We start from the raw sequence: 21,158 nt of genomic DNA on the forward strand, positions 1-21,158 counted from the left end.
TAATTCATTGTAAGAGGAGAATCAGTCAATTTTATCATGGCTCAATCAAGACATTTCAGAACTAGAAATTTATTTCATCAACAGAGTTCTGCATTCATCAGGTGTGGATACACGGGGTGTGGGTGAATACCTTCGCTTTTTATCAAACTCCACAGAAAAAGTAGTTACTAAGCACAACCGGGCGCATAGCCGAAATATGCCTCAGAAGTACACCACTGTATGTCTAAAATTCCCCCCGAACATTAGAATTGACTTCAATACTCGCAAAGGGCATGGCAACCTTAAGGCAGGTTCATACGAAAACGCAGCGAGTATGAACCGGCCTTAACTGCCTGAACAGGAACGATATTGAATACATGCTGCACATACAGCATAGATTGTACAATCGTTGGTATCCTGCCAAGACAGCAACTTCAAGAGCAACGCTAAATGCAAATTAGACGATTCAAGAGGAAGTTAATATATTAAGTAATTGTATATACGGTGTCGCTCCAGGTTGAAGCGTCCTGCAAGTATCTTTTTCAGCCCATATCTTTATAAATTATATAACAAAGATATATAGAGCCTATTGCTCTATTGTGTAACTGTAATGTAACTGTAAGGCTAGACTACTGTAGGCCTGATCATGTCGTACAATACTACTTTCTTCTGTATGGTAATCGGTTCAGCGAATGCAGCCTAACGCAACCGCAGAGGAAAGCAATATCCAAAATGGTTTGGGGGGGGGGGGGTGTATCCACTACCATTGGATGAAAGACAGATACGAAAGCTCAACACCAAATCTCATCGCCTCAACTGGAATTCCTATAGGGCCTATAACTCAAAAACTAACAAGATTGAATAATAGTACTTTACTAATACTAGGCCTAGCCTAGTTAAGTTATTGCTCAGAAATCAATCCTTGATTTATTCTTTACACATAGGTTAGTCCTATATATTGTTGATGAATACTCCAGCATAACTTCTTATCATCAGTACGTCAGTTAACCTAGTCACTGATTTATTGCTGATGATGTACTATTAATTATAGTGAGGTCTCTGGGTGTGTTCCATCTTGTTTTATGAGGTTTTTGCATAATGTCTAGAGCACATGCAGAAGGAAATGAAGAATGGAAAATATACACTGTTAAGTGCTCCTCAGAGGCCACTTTGGTTCAACATAGTTTGACATTTTTGAGAACGTGAAAATCTCGTCAAAGACGGATTAAAACTCTTTGGGGTTGTATGTATACCTCTTCCATGGTGGGTGCAGAAAACCTATTATTTTTTTTGTGTGACTTTAAAGTTACATATGTTCCATAGAAATCAAAATTTTGCAATGTTGTGGATAACATAACCCAGGAAAGTTCATTTTAATCAAATCCTATACTTGAATTGTTACATTCTTTTTAACAGTCATTTTTGGCACTTAACGTTCCTTGACATTCTGTGGAGGTTTAATTATTTTAAGTTCAACTCAGTCTATCTAAAGAGTCAATTTGCTGGAGTATAACTGACCCTGATGATACATGTACAGGCAATATGTGAAAGAAACTGAGACATTTGCACAAATTTCTTTGCAGTGTTCATGTAAGTTCTAACGGATTGCTTTGTAACGAATGCTGAGAAGGGTGCATTGAGATTCATTTGAAGAAACCCTTGAGGGATGGGTAAGAAGAGCAAACGAGATTCTGGTAGGTATATAGGTTAGAGCTGTCATCCACCCATCTGTAAAATACTATTTTTATTTCTGTTTTCTGTTACCAGTTGAAAGAAGATAAATTGCACTAATTATTAATGTCAAGAAATGTAAGAAATGAATATTAAAACAGACCTGTTGTAAATTAGCATCAAACAAATATACTATAAAATTAAAAAAATATTCAAGGGTTTGGATTTAGGTTTTATTTTACCGCCAAAATTGAAAGGACCGCATATGAATGTGATTTCAAGTAAACATTTCTCCATGGCAATCCAATGGGAAATTCCAGCCACTGCCAAAATTAACAGAGGGCGCTATTATATTGGTCCTAACCTCGACAAGCTTCAGTCGCTGAATGCAAATCATGACGGTACCATGAGTTGATCACTAGCAGTATATAGACAATTCGATTGTAGTTATTGAAGAATAGGTCTTATGAAATATTTTCAAAGTTGGAAGTCATACTAATTGTTTTAAGCTTGTGTTTTCTAGAGCACAAGTGGAACCTTGGATTAGTCAATCACCCAGTGTCTCTGCATACAATTTCACCCAGCGTGTTCGCAGCTTTTGAGCACTGTCATGCGTTGTGTGTTTCTTTGATTCAGAGATCTGTTATCAGAATAGATCCCATGCATTAAATTAGGCCGGATATGACATTGCGCCCTCTATTAGGAATGCGGTTGAGGGACGTAGCTTTTAATTTTATTTGATGAACCTTGAACTGTGCATTCTACGTAAAAAAGGAAGCAACTCATTAAACGGGTGCGGGAACCATTTGATGGAAACCACTTTATAATTTCTGATTTATACCGTTTCTTTGTGGTTCAGAACGAACAGCAATACTATTTTAAAGGATTTTATCTTTCTAAATCTAGAATCAAGCAGTCGGAAATCTAAGAAAGCAAAGTACCAGGCTGAGGAGGATGTGGATGTGGATGTAAACAGTCAAAGCAGTTCAGTGACCAAAGATGGTGAGAGGAACTTCAATCCTTCAGTTTTTAATTCCAATTATTCTTTTGGCATCTTCACCAAGCAGTAAATTCAGAATATCAAAACATCCCACTTCTTAAGAAATGTTCTTGTTATTGAAGGATGTATGCAAAGGAATGTGTACTTTTGTTCATGGAAATGCATTTTCATTTGGATATACCCATACGTTTATGACTAAATATGGTAATAAAGGTATTCAGAACAAGGAAGTTATGCATTCCAAATGAATTAAAATTCAATGTATGCATTCAACTTAGCTGAGGGGGTTTGTAATGTGTTAAAATTGATGCTTTAATTGAAAGAAGCATTTTCATCTCCATTTAAGGGTGAACTTGTCTGAGTGTGTTTAATGTTTTGTGAATATCAAAATATTAAAAACTTGCAGCCATTCTCATCAAATGTAATTAAAGTGTCTGTAGAACATGGATTAGCTGTAGTTTCAGACTGATTGATTGATTAATTGATTATTTGTGTGTATTCCAGGATCAGACATACCAGCCAGCGCCACTCGTCAAGTTGATGAGGAGGAAACAGTGGAAGATGAATTTGGTGCTAAAGACTACAGAGCTCAGATGGAGTTAAAGCCTGATCACAGTGCCAGACCCCTGTGGCTGGTAGGATAATTTGACATAAAACAAATTTTTTCACTTTCTCTCCCACCTCCTCTCCCACCTCCTCTCCCACCTCCTCTCCCACCTCCTCTCCCACCGACCAAACCCTGACGAACACCTCCCCTTCCATCCCTCTCCCATAACATCCACCTCCTTCTCACCTCTGCCTCCACCTTCTTACCTCCCTCTCCGTCCCTTTAGAAATGTTCTTGTGAATGTACCAAACAGTTCTGTCTAGTTTTAGTACCCCTCCTTTACTGGTTCACACAAGAAAAGAAAAAAACATAATTAAATATAATTAATATGGGAGCTCAAAAAGACGATGTTCTTTCATACAGTAAAAGGGCAGCTTCATTTTATTACATCTTATTACATCATTGAGTTCAATTTTTCGTATCAATTACAAGTTTTCATCTCTTAGATGTTCTTTTTCTGTCCCATTCTAGGCTCCCGATGGTCATATATTTTTAGAGTCCTACTCTCCTGTATACAAACATGCCCATGACTTTCTCATCGCCATCGCCGAGCCAGTCTGCAGACCGGAACATATTCATGAATATAAGTAAGGACACAGATTTACCAGCTTAGGTTTCTAATTTGATCTAATCTGATGTTAATCTGATCGGTAATGATCTGTTCATAACATAGAGGTGTGCCACCTGTGGTGTTTTTGAAGCCAGTATCAGGACCTTACTTTATTTTGATATGTTTGAACAGAGGTTACAGAGAAGAATGTCCATAATAGCCAAAATATTTGTACTAAATTCACCCTTTGTAGAATTTAACTGACATAGCCCTATGAGGGGCATTTAAATTTTATTATTTACCAATATTATTATTGCATAGAATTTACAAATGTTATCAAATCTCAGTTAATATTATCACAATAATTACAAGACTCAACTCTCCATGAATTGCCTCTGAAGAAAGATAGCTTCATCTACGTGTGTCTACATGCAAAGTCGGCACTACCAGGACAAAACTATCATTTGTCTTAATGAAGTTCATAAAAATATCCATCAAATTAGATGCCTGACATCAGAAGAGTTTATAATATTTCATAGTACAACTAAGCTTTGCTGAAGATTTCGTTCTGACCAATGTTCAATGTGAGAGAGAGAGCAGACAGGGGAAGTGTTGAATAACTTTATGAAAGCTTCTTTGTTCATTATTATCTTGGTAGATTGTCAGCTTATTCTCTGTATGCTGCGGTATCAGTTGGTTTACAAACTGGTGACATCATTGAATATTTGAGAAGATTGAGCAAGACCTCGATACCTGAGGGTATCATAGAATTCATAAAGGTAACTTAATTGTTTAATTTCTAAACTGAAACAGTGGAAGGTAGTTTGGTTTTTGTCAGGGATGGGGGGGGGGGGTTGAGACTGGAGGGGGACCCTGTTCTTTTGAGACATGAACATCACAAGCAAATGTCATTCTGAGAGATGAGGATATGTTCATCACGGATATGGGTAGCGTGGCATCTTTAGGAAGGGAAGCAGAGCGTGATGTGTTGGATGGTATATAGTTTGTGGTGGAGTATCTACCCTCAAGCCTGGGAGGAAAAGGATGGGATGTGTGGGATGGTATAAATAGTTTGTGGTGGAGTTACTCTCAAGCCTGGAAGGAAAAGGATGGGATGTGTTGGATGGTATATATAGTTTGTGGTGAAGTGTACCCTCAAGCCTAGGAGGAAAAGGATGGGTTGTGTTGGATGGTATATATAGTTTGTGGTGGAGTGTACCCTCAAGTCTGGAGGAATAGGATGGGATGTGTGTGAAAACCTTGTAATTATACCACCTTTCTAGATATTTATCATTTGGATATATATATTTGCTGTTCCTGATTTTGTGTTGATAGTTTTACTTGGTTTCCATCGTTTGATATGCAAAGATACCGTATAACCTATACAGAGTACCGTCCCCTTGTCTCTTGGATTTGTTATGAAGCTGCCCATTATACCACATAGCTTCCAATGGTGGTTTGCCTATATATATATATAGTACCAATTACTTCCAGCCACCCACAGAAATGCTATTACTTCTCCTACTTTGTCAATTTATCTCGTCAGTGATGAAGATGTAGCTGACCAAGAAATAATAATTTTAAGTGAACTCATTGTGTTTTTTGGACAGAAATGAAAGGCCACTTGCATTTTGTTTTTTTTCCAGTTAATTATCTTCAATTATGATTTCTTACAGCTCTGTACACTCAGCTATGGAAAAGTGAAGTTGGTGCTCAAACACAATCGCTACTTTGTGGAGAGTAAATTTCCAGTGAGTAAAATCTTTATCTGCCGCTGAAATTGACCTATATTACAAAATTTGCAACAAAATGACAAACAGCCTAAACAAATATGATTTATCAGTACACCATCTACATACATAACAGAAAGGCTTTCTTTGGGGGGGGGGGGGGTAGAGTGTAAGGTGTTTAATTTCGCAATAAAATCTAGATCAAGTGAGAATTAAGAGTGGCCTGGTCGAAGAATATATATATATATATATATATATTTATTTATTATTTTTAGTCCTTATAGTCCATTTTTCTTTTTAACATTTCCATTTTTCCAATTTATTTTCCACCTTTTTTGCAACTTTTCATTTGTGCTTTAACTTTCAGGACGTACTTCAAATCATGCTGAAGGATCCTGTTGTTCAGCAGTGCAGGCTGAGGTCAGAGGTCACAGATGAAAATGATGCTGAACTGCTGGTCTCAAATTTAAAGAAAGAAACTGCTCTAAAGGTGAGAATATTGACCACAGCTTGGCTGCCAATGGTTTCTCTTGTATCATTCAGTTAAGGAGTTGTGCTAAACATTTGAGGTAACCCTGTCAAGATCATACGGTTACTATCTCGATGGAAGAGGATGGAAGAGGACTGGGGTTACGAGGGGATTTGTTGAATTGTTTGGCTTTTGTGCTGAGGGTTGTTTGTCTTATTATTCAGTTCTGTTATAATAGTTGTATGAGGTGCCAGACAATCTGACACTCCCATAAAAGTAGGTCATGTCCTTAAAGTTCAAGACTTCAAGTCAAAGTAATTCTCAAGTATTTCTAAAGTTGAGGCATGTTTGTATAAGTTGTGTGATTGTTGTCTGACAATAATTTTAGGGCTATTATTGTCCATCCTAGTGTTTTATGTCCCAATAATTACAGAAAACAGATTCTTGATATTGTTTTTGGAGGTATGAAAGTTGATACAGTCCTGTTTAACTACCACCTGCTGTAGAACTCAAAATTTAGCTACCTCTATTTATGGGCCCTGACATCTTGTGGTGGACTAGTCCATTGTTTGTGGGTAAATCAAACTAATCAAAATAAAATTATATAAATAAATGAACAACATAATCAATATAAAGTCACAACATAAATTACATAATTTAGAAGCTAATAAGAGAAACAAACTTTGTAGTAAATACTTTTCATATCTTTCTTGTTCTGTAGTAAATGAAAAGAAGGAAGCATCACTTTGTCAATTTGGTCGGATGTTTAAATAAATATGATCCACGTGGTATGTTCAAATCATTTGTGTGAGTTATATGTGCATAACTCTATGTATTTCATTTAACCAAAATTTGTCACCACAAGTTTCTTCAAAATGCTTTCATATTTTTTGTGTGCACAAATCTTCTGTTTCTCTGCATCAGCTAAACAAACCCACAACGGATGCAGCAAGTGCTTCCTCGTCTCAGGGACAGGAAGGAGAAGAAATTGCTGTTAAAGAAGAAGAAGAAATCCCATCTGACATTTATGCTTACTACGAGAAAATCGATAAGGAAGAAGAAGAAGGAGAAGAAACAGAGGTGGTGTCCTTTGAAGTTAAGCAAGAGAAAATTGAAATATTACAGAAAAGGTAGTTATTAACATTTTGGTTATTTCTCATAAGAACCATAATAATAAAAAGTTAATTAAATTATTTTTTTTAAATTTAAAAAAAAAATTTTTATGCACTTTCCTACCTTTGTTATACAGGACTTTTTTTCATGGATTTATCAGTCCTGTCTTTAAGTATTCAATAAAACATTTGTTTACACTTCATATTTACATATATTTTCTCTACAACAGGAAGAGACTATAAGTTGGAGAAAAATAAAGAAGAGAGGTTTTTCATGATTGAGTTAGCACAACACATATGTCATAGCTGTGTACTAAAAACACCCCAGTTGAAATATGTTGCTGTAGAGTATGATACAAGAAAGGCCCTCCTTAGTCAAATTAATGATTGGTTTCATCTTCCCCATCACTGTGGGACTAAGCAGATAATTATTTCAGAAAATATTTGTATTTGTAAATTTCTTAAAGCAACTTTATTGCAGTAAGACAACAAGTTTACCAAGTCTCAAAACAATGAACCGATCAAACTTGTTTTGTTTTGTCAGTAAACTTTATCCTCTTTATCCAGTATTTGACTTTTCATACATTTCTCCTTTAAAAATATATTTCATGTTTTTTACCCTGGGGTCACTGGTTCAAACCCCATTATTTGCTATTTTCAAGTTTATTTTAAATAATTTCCTAGTCAGTCTCCATTGTTCAGTTATTTTCTTCTCTTTTGCTTACAGATGTATTGAATTGGAATACCCTCTTCTAGCAGAATATGACTTCAGAAATGACACTCATAATCCTGATTTAAAGTAAGTAAAATCTATCAATATTCTCTGTAGGAAACTATTGCTAAATAGTTTTATCTGTCAAATATTTGCCTTTATATGAGACTGCAGTTGAAGCATCATGACCATGCAAGATGGGACAAACTTCATCTCTTTTAAGTGTGAACCAAGCGAAACAAATGTTAAAAAAAAATCATCCAAACAATTTTCATATTTTTCTTTTCTTACCTCTGAATCTACCTATTGACTGTCAGTAATGAATCGATCAGTCTTGTCACGTCTTTGCTGTGTTACTAGTATTTTGTTTTCTTCTCCGCAGCATCGACCTGAAACCTACAACAATGCTGAGACCTTACCAAGAGAAGAGCCTCAGGAAGATGTTTGGAAATGGACGTGCAAGATCTGGAGTCATAGTACTCCCTTGTGGTAAAACACTTTTATAGCAATAAGAAATACCTCACAGTGTAAAGCTAATACAGATTTTTGGCACGTTTTTAGGCACTGTGTCAAAAGTCTGACCACTGAGGGGGCTGCAGCAGCACTGCAGCCAGGCTGCGTTAGGATTTTAATAAGCTAATGTGCTCCCTAGTTTCATAGAATAGGCTTTGTTGGTCTGCAGAGAGGGTTTCTGTTGTTTGATTTATTGATTCAGCCTTGCTGCAAAGAATCTTGCAGCTACTGCAGCTTTTCTTGCATAAAGTGAATCTGGTAGGATGTGTTTTTTATTTTATTTTTATTTTGGTAGTGGAATGCAACCAGCTGCATCTGTACTTTGCATTTGTTTAAATAATAGTTAAAGTCATGCACACTGTCTGTCTTAGTTTGGCAGGTGTAGAGAATGGATAATAATAACAATTAACTCTGAAAGGTTATGCTTGGCATTTATTAAATCTTGTTTTGCATCTATGTGATACTCAACTTTATTTCCGAGAACATCATTTGAACCTGACTTGTGAATTTAGAGACTCATGTCTGTGCTGTTTAACTTTTGCTACTCTTGTGGAAGCTGATAAAGAGATTTTTTCCTTCATTTTACAGGTGCTGGAAAGACATTGGTGGGCGTCACAGCAGCTTGCACAGTTCGGAAGCGTTGCTTGGTGTTGTGCACCTCAGGCGTAGCTGTTGAACAGTGGCGGTCTCAGTTTAAACTCTGGTCCACCATAGATGAGTCTATGATATGTCGGTTTACATCAGATGCTAAAGACAAACCTAAAGGTAAACTTATCATGTTGTTTCTTCACATTGGACATGTTGGACACATTAAACATTGAGTGTACTCAATGACAGTAGTTTCCTTGTGTTCACATTGGACAGTGAGTGTACTCAATGAAAGTAGTTTCCTTGTGTTCACATTGGACATTGAGTGTACTCAGTGAATGGAGTTTCCTTGTGTTCACATTGGAGAGAGAATTTACTGGTCTCTTTTTTACCTTTTAGGTGCCTCTGTATGTATTAGTACTTACTCCATGGTAGCCCACTCAACTAAGAGATCATGGGAGGCAGATCAAGTGATGCAGTGGTTGCAGAACCAAGAGTGGGGTTTGATGCTCTTAGATGGTAAGTATCAAGTGAGGATGAATAAAGATACAGCAGAGTTTGGTTTTAGGATTGAAATAAAGATAATGGAATCACTCAAATTTTGAACTCCGTTTTTATAATCTTCATACTTTTTTAAAACCATTTCATGTTCTATTTGTATTGCCCAACACTAAGACCCAATATTTCCCCCATTTCACCTGCCATAACCAGAGGTGCATACCATCCCAGCAAAGCAGTTTCGAAGAGTTCTGACCGCTGTCCAAGCCCACTGCAAGCTGGGACTGACGGCTACCCTTGTCCGAGAAGATGACAAGATAGCTGACTTGAACTTCTTGATAGGGCCAAAGCTCTATGAAGCTAACTGGTTGGAGCTCTCTAACAATGGATTCATCGCCAGAGTGCAATGTGCTGAGGTCTGGTGTCCTATGACTCCAGAATTTTACCGGGAATATCTCAACCTAACATCTAGAAAGAGAATGGTAAATATTATTATAACCTCAATCAGTTTACACCCAGGTAACGGATGTCAGAATCACGGTATTAAATTAAGATATGAAATATAGGACCACTGTTTCAAAAACAATGCCATTATTACTTATTTTTTCTACACCCTAATTGCCACCATCTTTATTTCATTCCCGTCTGATTTTTCACCTCCGCCCATTAGCTGATAGCATATTGGTAAATTTACAGTTCTTCCAGTAATCTTATGGTGCAACTTTAGTAGGTAAATAAAGATGTTCCTTTCTCCCCTCCCATCCCCCTGTCACCCTCCCCCTCTCACTTTTCCTTCCCTCCTCCACACACCCATCCCTCCATTCTGTCAGTTATATTGCAATGTATTGTTATTACGATTTATTTCTTTTCAGCTTCTTTATGTGATGAATCCAAACAAGTTCCGTGCTTGTCAGTTTCTGGTCCGATTTCATGAGCAGAGAAACGACAAAGTCATCGTTTTTTCCGACAATGTGTTTGCGCTGAAGCACTATGCCACTGAGATGGGAAGGTGAGTAGCAATAGTGATACGGTCATGTGACATCTTATTGCTGATTAATGAGTTCAACATATTCATTAGAAATAAATTTGCATAAATTTATTTTCATAAATTTATCCTTCACTTCTGAAGAACTGGTAGGATTCATGTCACTGGATGAATGTAAAACAAAACGTCCAAGTTGCAGCTGTTTCATGAAAATAATGTGAATTATTTAGGCTTTTTTTTTTTACAAAATGTTTATTACATCCAAACAAATATATCACAGATGATATTTCTTTTACGATTGACAACTTTTGTTGCCTTGAAGTTGGCAGTGGGTGAAGGGAGGAGTTAGTGGGGAGACTGAAATCATGTAAGTTACAACGTTTGGTTTCAAATCAAGTTTGTAAACATGACCGAGTGCCATCTTCGTATTTGGCATTTGTGTTCTCATTGCTTTGATAGTAGAGTCACTGCCTTTTAAAAGTTTCTAGATTTTCAGAATAATTTCTCTCTATGTGACTTTAGCCTGTCTCCTTGGTGAATTTTTGAAAATGTATTTGCTATGTGTGGTTTTGCTATTTTCTTCATCTTTTATTTATGTCAATCCAAATCATGCATTTCACCCTAGATGCTGTTGCACTTTTCATTTGAACAAATCTTATGAATGTTGCTTCCATTTCGACTATAATGTATCATAAAGAAAATAATTTTTGTTTTTTTCAGACCTTACATCTATGGACCTACTAGTCAGGGTGAGAGAATGCAAATTCTGCAAAACTTCCAACACAACCCAGCTATCAACACCATTTTCATCTCAAAGGTTAGGCCAACTGTACTTTTCAATACAACTCTCACTTTAGTCCTTGCATATAGGTTGAATTTCCATTTCCCACTCCCTGCCTCTATTACAGAGTTTTGAATGAAACTGTTTCTGAGTGCTTCACTTGGAAAGGTATTTTCTCTCTTCAGTGTTGCTTTGTTACCAAAATTTAGATGGCCTATTGTGGAGTGTTGGGCAACATACATGACAAAATATCTTGCTTAATTCCTTAATTGATATTTGAAAGACAAGTCTTTTGCAGCTAATCATAATATAAAACTGCTGCAAGCCCTCTATCACTACTGTAAGCAATGTTGACAAAGTATTCCTTTTAACACTTTACACAGGTCGGAGACAACTCATTTGATCTTCCAGAGGCCAATGTTCTGATTCAGATATCATCTCATGGAGGTTCCAGACGTCAAGAAGCCCAGAGATTGGGTAGAATCCTTCGAGCAAAGAAAGGTAGACTTTGCCCATAGGCCATCGTCTGGTTACTCATCCATACTAGCCTGGTTACCCATTCATATTAGCTTGTTGTCGCATTCATATTAGCCTGGTTACCTATCTATACTAGCCTGGTAACCCATCCATACTAGCCTGGTTACCCATTCATACTATCCTAGTTACCCATTCACATTAGCTTGGTGACCCATTCATATTAGCCTGGTTACCTATCTATACTAGCCTGGCTACTGATTCATATTAGCCTTGGTTACCCATCCCTACTAGCCTGGTTGAACATTCATATTAGCCTGGTTACCCATCCCTGATAGCCTGGTCATCCATCCATGCTGGCCTAGTTACCCATTCATACTATCCTAGTTACCCATTCATATTAGCTTTGGTGACCCATTCATATTAGCCTGGTTACCTATCTATACTAGCCTGGTAACCCATCCATACTAGCCTGGTTACCCATTCATACTATCCTAGTTACCCATTCATATAAGCTTGGTGACCCATTTATATTAGCCTGGTTACCTATCTATACTAGCCTGGTAACCCATCCATACTAGCCTGGTTACCCATCCATACTATCCTAGTTACCCATTCATACTATCCAAGTTACCCATTCATATTAGCCTGGTTACCTATCTATACTAGCCTGGCTACCGGTTCATATTAGCCTTGGTTACCCATCCCTACTAGCCTGGTTGAACATTCATATTAGCCTGGTTACCCATCCCTGATAGCCTGGTCATCCATCCATGCTGGCCTAGTTACCCATTCATACTATCCTAGTTACCCATTCATACTATCCTAGTTACCCATTCATATTAGCTTGGTGACCCATTCATATTAGCCTGGTTACCTATCTATACTAGCCTGGTCATCCATCCATGCTGGCCTAGTTACCCATTCATACTATCCTAGTTACCCATTCATATTAGCTTGGTGACCCATTCATATTAGCCTGGTTACCTATCTATACTAGCCTGGTAACCCATCCATACTAGCCTGGTTACCCATTCATACTATCCTAGTTACCCATTCATATAAGCTTGGTGACCCATTCATATTAGCCTGGTTACCTATCTATACTAGCCTGGCTACCGGTTCATATTAGCCTTGGTTACCCATCCCTACTAGCCTGGTTGAACATTCATATTAGCCTGGTTAACCATTCCTGATAGCCTGGTCACCCATCCATGCTGGCCTGGTCATTCATACTCACGTACTACCCTGGTAACCCATCCATACTAGCCTGGTTACACATTTATTGTTATAGTAACCAAACATGTCCATCTTGTAGAAAGGGCAAGCAAAAGTAACCCAGAATGCTGTTCATCCACACTTATGACAGAAAGCTGTTGAAAATGACATAAGACACCATATCATGACTTCATGTTCAATTAATTGTTGAATTTCTACTTTTTTTTATATTTATATTTGTATTTTATGTCTTTCTTTAACAGGCGCTGCAGCTGAAGAATACAATGCCTTCTTTTATACTCTGGTATCTCAAGACACACAAGAGATGTTTTATTCTCTCAAGAGACAGAGGTTCCTCGTAAATCAAGGTTACAGCTTTAAAGTCATCACAAAGTTAGCAGGCATGGAGGAGGTGGGTAGTTTCCTTTTATTTTTACTTTTAAAAAGCCAGATCAATCTTCTATATGAAATTGGAATTTGATAAGTTTACTAAAAACAGAGCAATCAAATTTTCTTGCTGCTTGACAGTCAGCAGTCAACATAGTTGTGGATAAAAATCATTTTATTAAATGTAAAGGAATCTGACTACCTTTCATGAATAGGCTGATCTGAAGTACTCTACCAAACAAGAACAACATCAGTTGCTACAGAGGGTTCTGGCAGCTAGTGAAACTGATGCAGAAGAGGAGAGAGTTGCTGGTGAACAGACTTACAGGCCAGGGTCAAACCAGGTAAAAACATCTAATAATAATCATTATTTTATTAAAGGATAACTTAAAGAACAGACTTACAGGCCAGGGTCAAACCAGGTAAAAACATCTTAATAATAATTGTTATTTTATTAAAGGATCATTTTGGCAGAATTCTAGTCTTTTAGAGTTGAAGTAAAAAAAAAGAAAACTTTGAGTGCTAGAAATGTTTTCTTAGCTATTGTGGTTTTCAAGACAATCACCATTAAATATGCCTAATCTCTAGATTGATCCTTTAAGGTTAAATAACTTAAATTGATGATGATGTTAGCTCCTCAGTGCATGTCTTTATATTAGTGTTAATCCGTTATTTTATAAATTTTAATAACTCAATTAAAACACGTTCTCTTAATTACTCATTAACAACAGAGCACCATCGGTAGACATTTTGTGCCATTTGTCTTTGACAAATTTGTGCCAAGTTGGAAACATGTCATTTGAGGCAATAAAAGTCTTGATTTCGCATTGAGTTTTGTGTTGCCTCTAGTGAGCTGACCTAATGGTTTCTGTATTTATGATCCAGTCACTTAAATAGGCTATTTCGGAGATGGCATTTGTGTGTGTGTGGTTCCTGTCTGCGACCTGTTTGTACAGGTCAATCGATGACCATTCACTGCAGTGTTATACCAACGCACGATATTTAGTCAAGGAGGGTATCTAACGATAGATTAATCTCCTCCTTAGTTGAGCTAGGGATATACAATTGTAGCTACGGAAGTATGCTTGAAATCATTTGTCATTTGGCTTTATTTTGATTTATCTTTTTCACTTTCTTTTAGGCTGTGCGTAAAGTTGGTAGTATGAGTTCTATGTCCGGGGCTGATGATCAGATTTACATGGAGTACAGCTCAGGAAGAAAATCACAAAACAAACCTGTCCATCCACTCTTCAAAAAGTTCAGAAGATGAAGAAACTGGTATGATGTAACAGTAAAAGAATGGAAATGTTACAACTTGTGGATGAGATACAAAGGAGAAGGGAAGATGCCTCATCTTGGAACCATCAATGGGGGTGGAAGAGAGAGAGCCTTTGGAAAGGAATAATGAACAGACTAGACTTGAGCAAGTTGGAAACAACATTACTATTGTGTATGGGATCGGTGACTTGTGAATATACAGTTTGCTTTCAAGCAGATGTAATGAAATACCTTGTGTTTGCCATTAGAAGACGGCACTATGCTCACACATCATATGATGATAACTACATAGAAACATCATAGGAGAGCAAATCTGATCCATATTTGTTCAAACTTTGGAAAAGCCTCCTTAAATTTACCAGTGGGAGGGAAGAGAGATGTTATTGTGGACAATAATTGAGAACATAGTTGTTCTTCTTGTGATGTTCAACTGGAGTGGGGTTTTTGAAATCTCATTTTAGTCTTATCCTCTAGAACATCAAAGACATTTATTCTGTGAAAGTGAGAGATATATTTCAGACTTGGTGATATGTAGGGAGAATCAGTTGGAAGTGATTTTTTTTCTGTTTCCTTCACTCTTTTCCAGTTTTGACTGAAGAAAGGTTCTGATAGGATAAAGATATGCAAGCATGTCCTTTATATAGAGAATGGGATTAAGTTATATATGGAAAAGCCAGATATAATTCAATCAAAATGTGACACAAAAATAAACATGAAACCACAAGAAGTATTTCTCCATTTTTGTGTTCATTTATTCTTTCATGAATATTGTTTTATGGTGATGTTAAAGGAGGGACAACAGCAATCCATTGTCCCTTAAAACAAATGAAAATACATTATTTGGCATAAAATGAATTACTGTAGCTGTGTAAGGAATTGTCATCTGCAAGTTCATATTAGAAATTTACATTATTTGCATACCAGATGTTTTAAAATCTTGAAAATGTATGTTGACCACTCACCCTCTCCCACCATAAAAAGGTCACCACTATAGTCTTATTCTACAACTTTTTTTCATGCAGAGGTTGCTGGCCTATCCTATTATGCAATTGAGAAATGGGTTTTAGCCCTTCCTATCTCCATTAAAATTTGAGGTCTTATACCTTCCAATTGTAAGAAAATTTTACGATAACAATAGCTCAAGTATGTTGAGTAAATTTGTTGAAATGTAGTTTTTGGTCCGAAAGGCAAACCAGCTGATTTACAAGTGATATTTGTAGGTGTATGTAAAAATCACTATCAGGATTCATGATTAAAATTACTTCTATATGATCTTTGAAATTGTTATCAAGTGTTCATTTGAGATCACAGGATCTCTAGATATTTATTAGTTATGAAATGCTTAAAGTATTTTAATTTGGCAAGTTTATTTAATAACAATGCTAACACCACAGTCCTTCACATGAACAAATTTAGATCCCTGTGACAGTATATTCTGTTGCTTAAGCACAAAACAAGAGTAAGCTTAATATTTTATTTTGCATTGAAGTTAGTATCCTTATACTGTACTTAATGAACATCAGAGGAGGAATAACCCTGAGAATATATCCTACTTACTGTTAGTCCACAAAATGATCGCATGAATGATGGAAATATGGTATCAAGTTTGCCACTTAGTGGATGAAGCTTATTGCAATATTAACTTGTTACATACAACATAATGAGTTTGGATTGGATTAAGGTATTACCAACTTGCAAAAAAAAAAAGGATTCGGCTGTCTTAGACTAAAAGCTCACCCAGTCATGTGAGACTATTCTATATGTATGTATGTTTGTATTTTAGATCCTCCTGCAAGCAGGAACTTGTGAAGAAGCCATCATTGGCTTATCAAAGCCGCAAGCTGACCGTGGTCAGTCTCTTAGATTCATATTTAACGTCCATGATTACGAATTGTCAACAATTCTGAACTGGACGACATACATTAATCTTGGAGTGACTGGAACTCGGGACCGCATGATTGAAAGGCACCGGCGTTAATCACTGAGCTAACACTCCACTATTGCATGGCCTGTTCTGAATTAATGCCCTACCCAGCACAAACCTTCAAATAACCAACCACAATGCATTCCTTCATAACGTTTGTATTTCAATAGACTGAATTGCCAACACTGTATCCTAAATTTTTTAGACATTTTTTGGAGTATTTAGATTGGCAAAATATCAGGGAGTTGCATTTATCTGTAGAACAGATTTTGTGAGAAGGTAAAAATGTCATTTAAACGTATACAAGATTGCTCCATTAGCCAACGTTACGTTTAACTTGGTGACCAGATGATCATTTAAATTTCCACCCCTCATTCATATTTATTAAGTACAATTTCTTTCTAATGTATTTAAATTTAGCAGAGAGTCAGAATTCATAACACCACATTCCTAACAGTGTAAAAGTGATGCATTTTTACAATGATCGCATGCTAGGATTTACAAGTAAAGGTTATACTTGGAATCTAAATAGTATAATAACACAGAACTGACAACCATACCAGCTCAAGAGATAATGAGATTGGCTTGCAATGTGACCACTCTACTGTTCTTGGAAAACTAACAAAATAACAATGCTCTATGTTATAAATGTATGCTTGTTTCACAAGTGGATTGTTTTCCTTTCCACAGGGTCAATGGTTTGCAACAATTGTTTCCATAAAGGCAGGCATCCGTTCAAACTTGTCCTGTTTTCGAACTAATAACAAGCTCAAATGTACAGAAAGCTGGAACATTTGTGACGAGATGGTATTGTTGACTTTGAAGGACAGAGGGGGTTGCCTGCACCCCACCCGTGATGAGTCTGGTGCGGTCTATTCTGATGTCTCTTACAGAATGGACCCTTCCAACTTTTATCTGGGATGAACTAATGAAACACCACCAAGGTGGGCAGGACAATCCCTCTGTGGTATGTAGCTCCTGATACCCTGTATCATGCATGCTAACAGTACAGTGGAGAGTCCATTACAGGGCCTGGGGAAGGGGGGGGGGTTGCTCAGGACAAGGTAAATAAGGGAAGCATGTGGCACTCTTTGCACACAAGCATTCCTTCCTGTTTATGGATGTTTTCACATAAAGTATGTACCATTGCAATTCAGTATCTAACAATTCTTGTCTTCCAGGGTGCTTTCTTCTGGGGGATCAGCCACTACAGCACCGTACATGAAGTGTGCATATCCAAATGCAATACACTACAGTACTGTACAATGTACCTAATTAAACTTCCCAATAACATATCCTTAAAGTTATAAACTACAACAGACACAGCAAGTGTCATTTCATCCACACTTTTCCTTTTGTTAATTCACTTCTATGCCAAATATGAACTGGGTCACATGCACTACAGTACATTCTATGGCTGCTTGATTTGGCAGTATTGCTACTACAGTATTGCATACTAATGGTTTGGCTATGAACTAAAATCACATCTGTGATATATAATAACTGCCCCTCACCCCCCACTCATCCTCCAAGTACCATCTGCCTTCTCTTTACACCTACTCTCCTGCCAAAGCTATATACTTCTGCACTTAAGTCTACTTGGTTCATATCTGATGATATTCTAAGTCTGACAAACCCAAATCATTTTTGACTGCAAGTCTTTCATAAGAACTTCCTTCAACATTTTCAACACTACCCTCTTTGCATTCATACTCCATTCCCCAGAACATTGACCAAATTGCACCTTTCTATTTGAAGTAGAATAATACCCAAATTAAAGACTATTTTCCAAACATCTTCCCAACTCTCTTGCCAGCGGTCTGAAACATCACAGAGACGTGAGTGAAGTCACAGTAGGGCTGGTTGTTCGTCTGTTTACACTGACAAAGGAGGACCTTCTTAGTGGCTTCTGCTCGAAATCTAAGAGGTTTCATGTCTGTGGTTTTATGGGCACCATCACAGAAAGGCTGTCAAGAAAAGAACAGGAGTTTACGAAAGAAGATGGGGTACAAAATACAGCACATGTATGTCTACTTATGGACCACACTCACCAGTAGGGGTGACATTGACATTACATCAAAATGGTGGACATATCAACGAATTGAGGAGATGACATGTTAGAGATGACATGGGCCACAAGTTACGGACCATTTTTCAAAGGTTGTGTGAAACCCAACAGGTTACATGGTTCATGATGTTAACACTTACTAACATACACAACATTTAAGTACAATTTCAATACAATTAACAATAGTTATATACAATAGAAAGTGAAGAAAAGAAATATGTTACAAATCAGGATAAGAGAACAAAGGAAAACAGTTCTAAGAAAGTGAAAAATACAGCTTAAATGCAATGCATCCTCTCCCCCCTGTCCTCTCCACGAAGAATCTTGATGATACTTGGAATAACTTAAGTAAGAGGTTTCTAAGTTCTAAATGATAATTAAGTTCTGAATCATTTGGAACTGAGATTTATCTGACTACAGTAGGTGCTGTTCCAAATCTTTGCATTTAATCTCGACTGTATAAACAATCTTATGTTCAGTACTATGGTCTAAATAATCACAATCACGATGATATACTTTTGTGTCAAAATGTTGGTCAATTTGTAGAGATGGAACAAATGACAAAGCCAAACAAAAACAAAGATGTCCCATTCTTTGTTATTGCTTTGGTTGAAATGAAAACATACAGCATATCGATCTCTTTGAATGGGCCAAAATATCTTGGAGTAAATGTTGTAATGTGTTGTCTTGAAAGGTTGTTATACATGTGTGTAGATTTGTTGACTAAAACAAGTTGTTGGTTTCATCATGTTGGCCTGCAGCACAATGTTTTGAATACACAGTAGCTCTTTTCTGGCAAATGACTATTAAATCAAATTTAGGGTGTGTCTGTGGGACCATGATTTGTTTGTTTGGATTTTCAACATAGGCTTTCCTCTTTCTATGTTTAAGTCAGACATATTTCAAATCAATGTACATTAATATAACCTTACCTGTTTTTTGCTAAGGCCACACTTGCACCAAGAATACTTCTTGCCCTCTTCTAGTTGAACAAAGGCAGGGATATGTTTTGCTATGTAAGTTCCTTTTGGACCTGTTTCCAGGGATCTTACAGACTGAAACTTTCCAAAAAGAAACAAAACAAAACATTAAGTTTTTGCCCCCGCTCAATCGACACTTGCAGCTAGAATAATGATCGTTCTTTTCTAGTTGAATATACTTATGAAGGAATGTACGTTGTTCTTGTTTATAAAATTGTAACAAATTGTGGTCTTCTTCTGTGAAAAGATACTTTGCAAATTATCAAAAATGCACCAGAGAAGGATGATCAGCAACCTTCTCTTGGACTGAGCTTTGGGACTAAACAAAAAGTAAAGTAAGCTATGTATCTGATAGATTCATTTAAATTGAACTTTGCTAGGTTTAAAAGCATTGGCAAAAATTGCTCTTGTCTGTATATCAAGTACCAATCTGTATGTGGCTGGTCTGGGTTCCGTTATTGTCAAACTACCCAATGCTGAATACCAAGGTGCGGTTACGGTCGACTGAACTAAGTCATCACTATATAATGAACAGTTTCACGTGGCTCTAGTCCTCTTTCCCGTGATGCAGCCTCTCAGATCCTCGGCTGCTGCTATTTGAGTTATTCCTCCTTGCCCTAACCGTGTGAACCTGCCTGGGTTTTTATCTTGTAAAAGCCCTTTTTTGTTTCCTGTAACTCTGCCCAGCACCGACGTCTCTATCATAATCCATCAGAATTATTTAACCTGCTTACCTGAACTTTTATAAATACTTACCTGTGGAAATGCCTTAACATTACCAGTCTCATACCAAGCAGCCAGACCAACCCCTACACCACTGGACCCTACCAAAAGGAGGTACCTCTGCAAGTGTAAACTTAAGCCCTAAGTTTGTTAGTACTGATCTATACATTGTGCTTTTTTGTTTAATTTCATGTGATTACAAGGACATTTTTACTTTTATTTCTATGTACATTGAATTGCCCTTTCGTCTACTTTCTTGTTTGCCGATTGCTTTCCCACTCCAACAACAAAACTAAAAATTAACGGTATCCTGTATCTGTCTTCATAACAAAGTATTATTTACGCAATGAATGATTTACATCGAAGTTATCCAACGTCCTTAACTTAAAATAGTCAGTTTGGACCAAACCGAGTGCTGACTAACCTAACAATTTAAAGTGGTTTCAGTAACCTATGGTCTAAGCATAGGCTAGTACTATTTAAATGTGCAACTGTAATAATAAACCGGTGGGAAAATTTTCACTCACTTGCTTCCTAAAAACCGTTGAAGTTCTGCCCAGAATGAGCCTTGGAATCGATGAATATATCTGATTCATTTTGAGGAGTAGGCCTTAATGCGCTCGTTGCTAAACTGGCTCTCGTAATAAATAAAATAGGTAACGATGACGTTGAGAATTTAGACGGGCAAGGCTTATACGATTATGAGCTCAACCGTTCCATGTTTACCTTGTATTGAAACGAATTATGTAATATGTTTACAATTGTACTAGACATGTCAAGCAGACGTGAGGTTTGTCGATATACACTTTACGACTTGAAGCAAGTTATCACGCCGGCTCAAATTACTGCTACTGGCTATAGACAATTTGTAAGGCGTGCCTTTTGTGCCATCTTAATATGCCGTCGTAAGA

The 21,158-nt window shown here is 37.1% G+C and overlaps 2 protein-coding genes across 5 annotated transcripts; one reads left to right on the forward strand and one right to left on the reverse strand.

The window, feature by feature from the left end:
• The first annotated feature begins 328 nt into the window (after positions 1 to 328).
• LOC139958568 (general transcription and DNA repair factor IIH helicase/translocase subunit XPB-like) lies at positions 329 to 18,314 on the forward strand. 3 transcript variants are annotated; one of them, XM_071955709.1, is made up of 20 exons: positions 329 to 468; positions 1,563 to 1,673; positions 2,557 to 2,652; positions 3,155 to 3,285; positions 3,729 to 3,844; positions 4,466 to 4,586; positions 5,484 to 5,558; positions 5,905 to 6,027; positions 6,931 to 7,136; positions 7,846 to 7,917; positions 8,213 to 8,319; positions 8,932 to 9,108; positions 9,331 to 9,450; positions 9,643 to 9,911; positions 10,302 to 10,438; positions 11,135 to 11,231; positions 11,579 to 11,696; positions 13,151 to 13,299; positions 13,490 to 13,618; positions 14,416 to 18,314. In XM_071955709.1, exons 2-20 carry the CDS (start codon positions 1,646 to 1,648, stop codon positions 14,542 to 14,544), a joined length of 2,400 nt encoding a protein of 799 aa, XP_071811810.1. In that variant the 5' UTR covers positions 329 to 468; positions 1,563 to 1,645; the 3' UTR covers positions 14,545 to 18,314. The 3 variants fall into 3 exon arrangements, with proteins under 3 accessions (XP_071811810.1, XP_071811809.1, XP_071811811.1); XM_071955708.1 differs by having other exon boundaries at positions 372 to 512; XM_071955710.1 differs by lacking the exon at positions 329 to 468 and having other exon boundaries at positions 734 to 1,673.
• LOC139958569 (uncharacterized) lies at positions 14,539 to 21,041 on the reverse strand. 2 transcript variants are annotated; one of them, XM_071955712.1, is made up of 3 exons: positions 20,775 to 21,041; positions 19,477 to 19,599; positions 14,539 to 18,443 (listed from the first exon to the last, which is right to left on the reverse strand). In XM_071955712.1, exons 1-3 carry the CDS (start codon positions 20,841 to 20,843, stop codon positions 18,258 to 18,260), a joined length of 378 nt encoding a protein of 125 aa, XP_071811813.1. In that variant the 5' UTR covers positions 20,844 to 21,041; the 3' UTR covers positions 14,539 to 18,257. The 2 variants fall into 2 exon arrangements, with proteins under 2 accessions (XP_071811813.1, XP_071811812.1); XM_071955711.1 differs by having other exon boundaries at positions 19,477 to 19,605; positions 20,775 to 21,038.
• Positions 21,042 to 21,158: the final 117 nt, after the last annotated feature.

This window comes from Apostichopus japonicus, chromosome 18 (genome assembly GCF_037975245.1).
Source record: "Apostichopus japonicus isolate 1M-3 chromosome 18, ASM3797524v1, whole genome shotgun sequence".
Lineage (NCBI taxonomy): Eukaryota > Metazoa > Echinodermata > Holothuroidea > Aspidochirotida > Stichopodidae > Apostichopus > Apostichopus japonicus.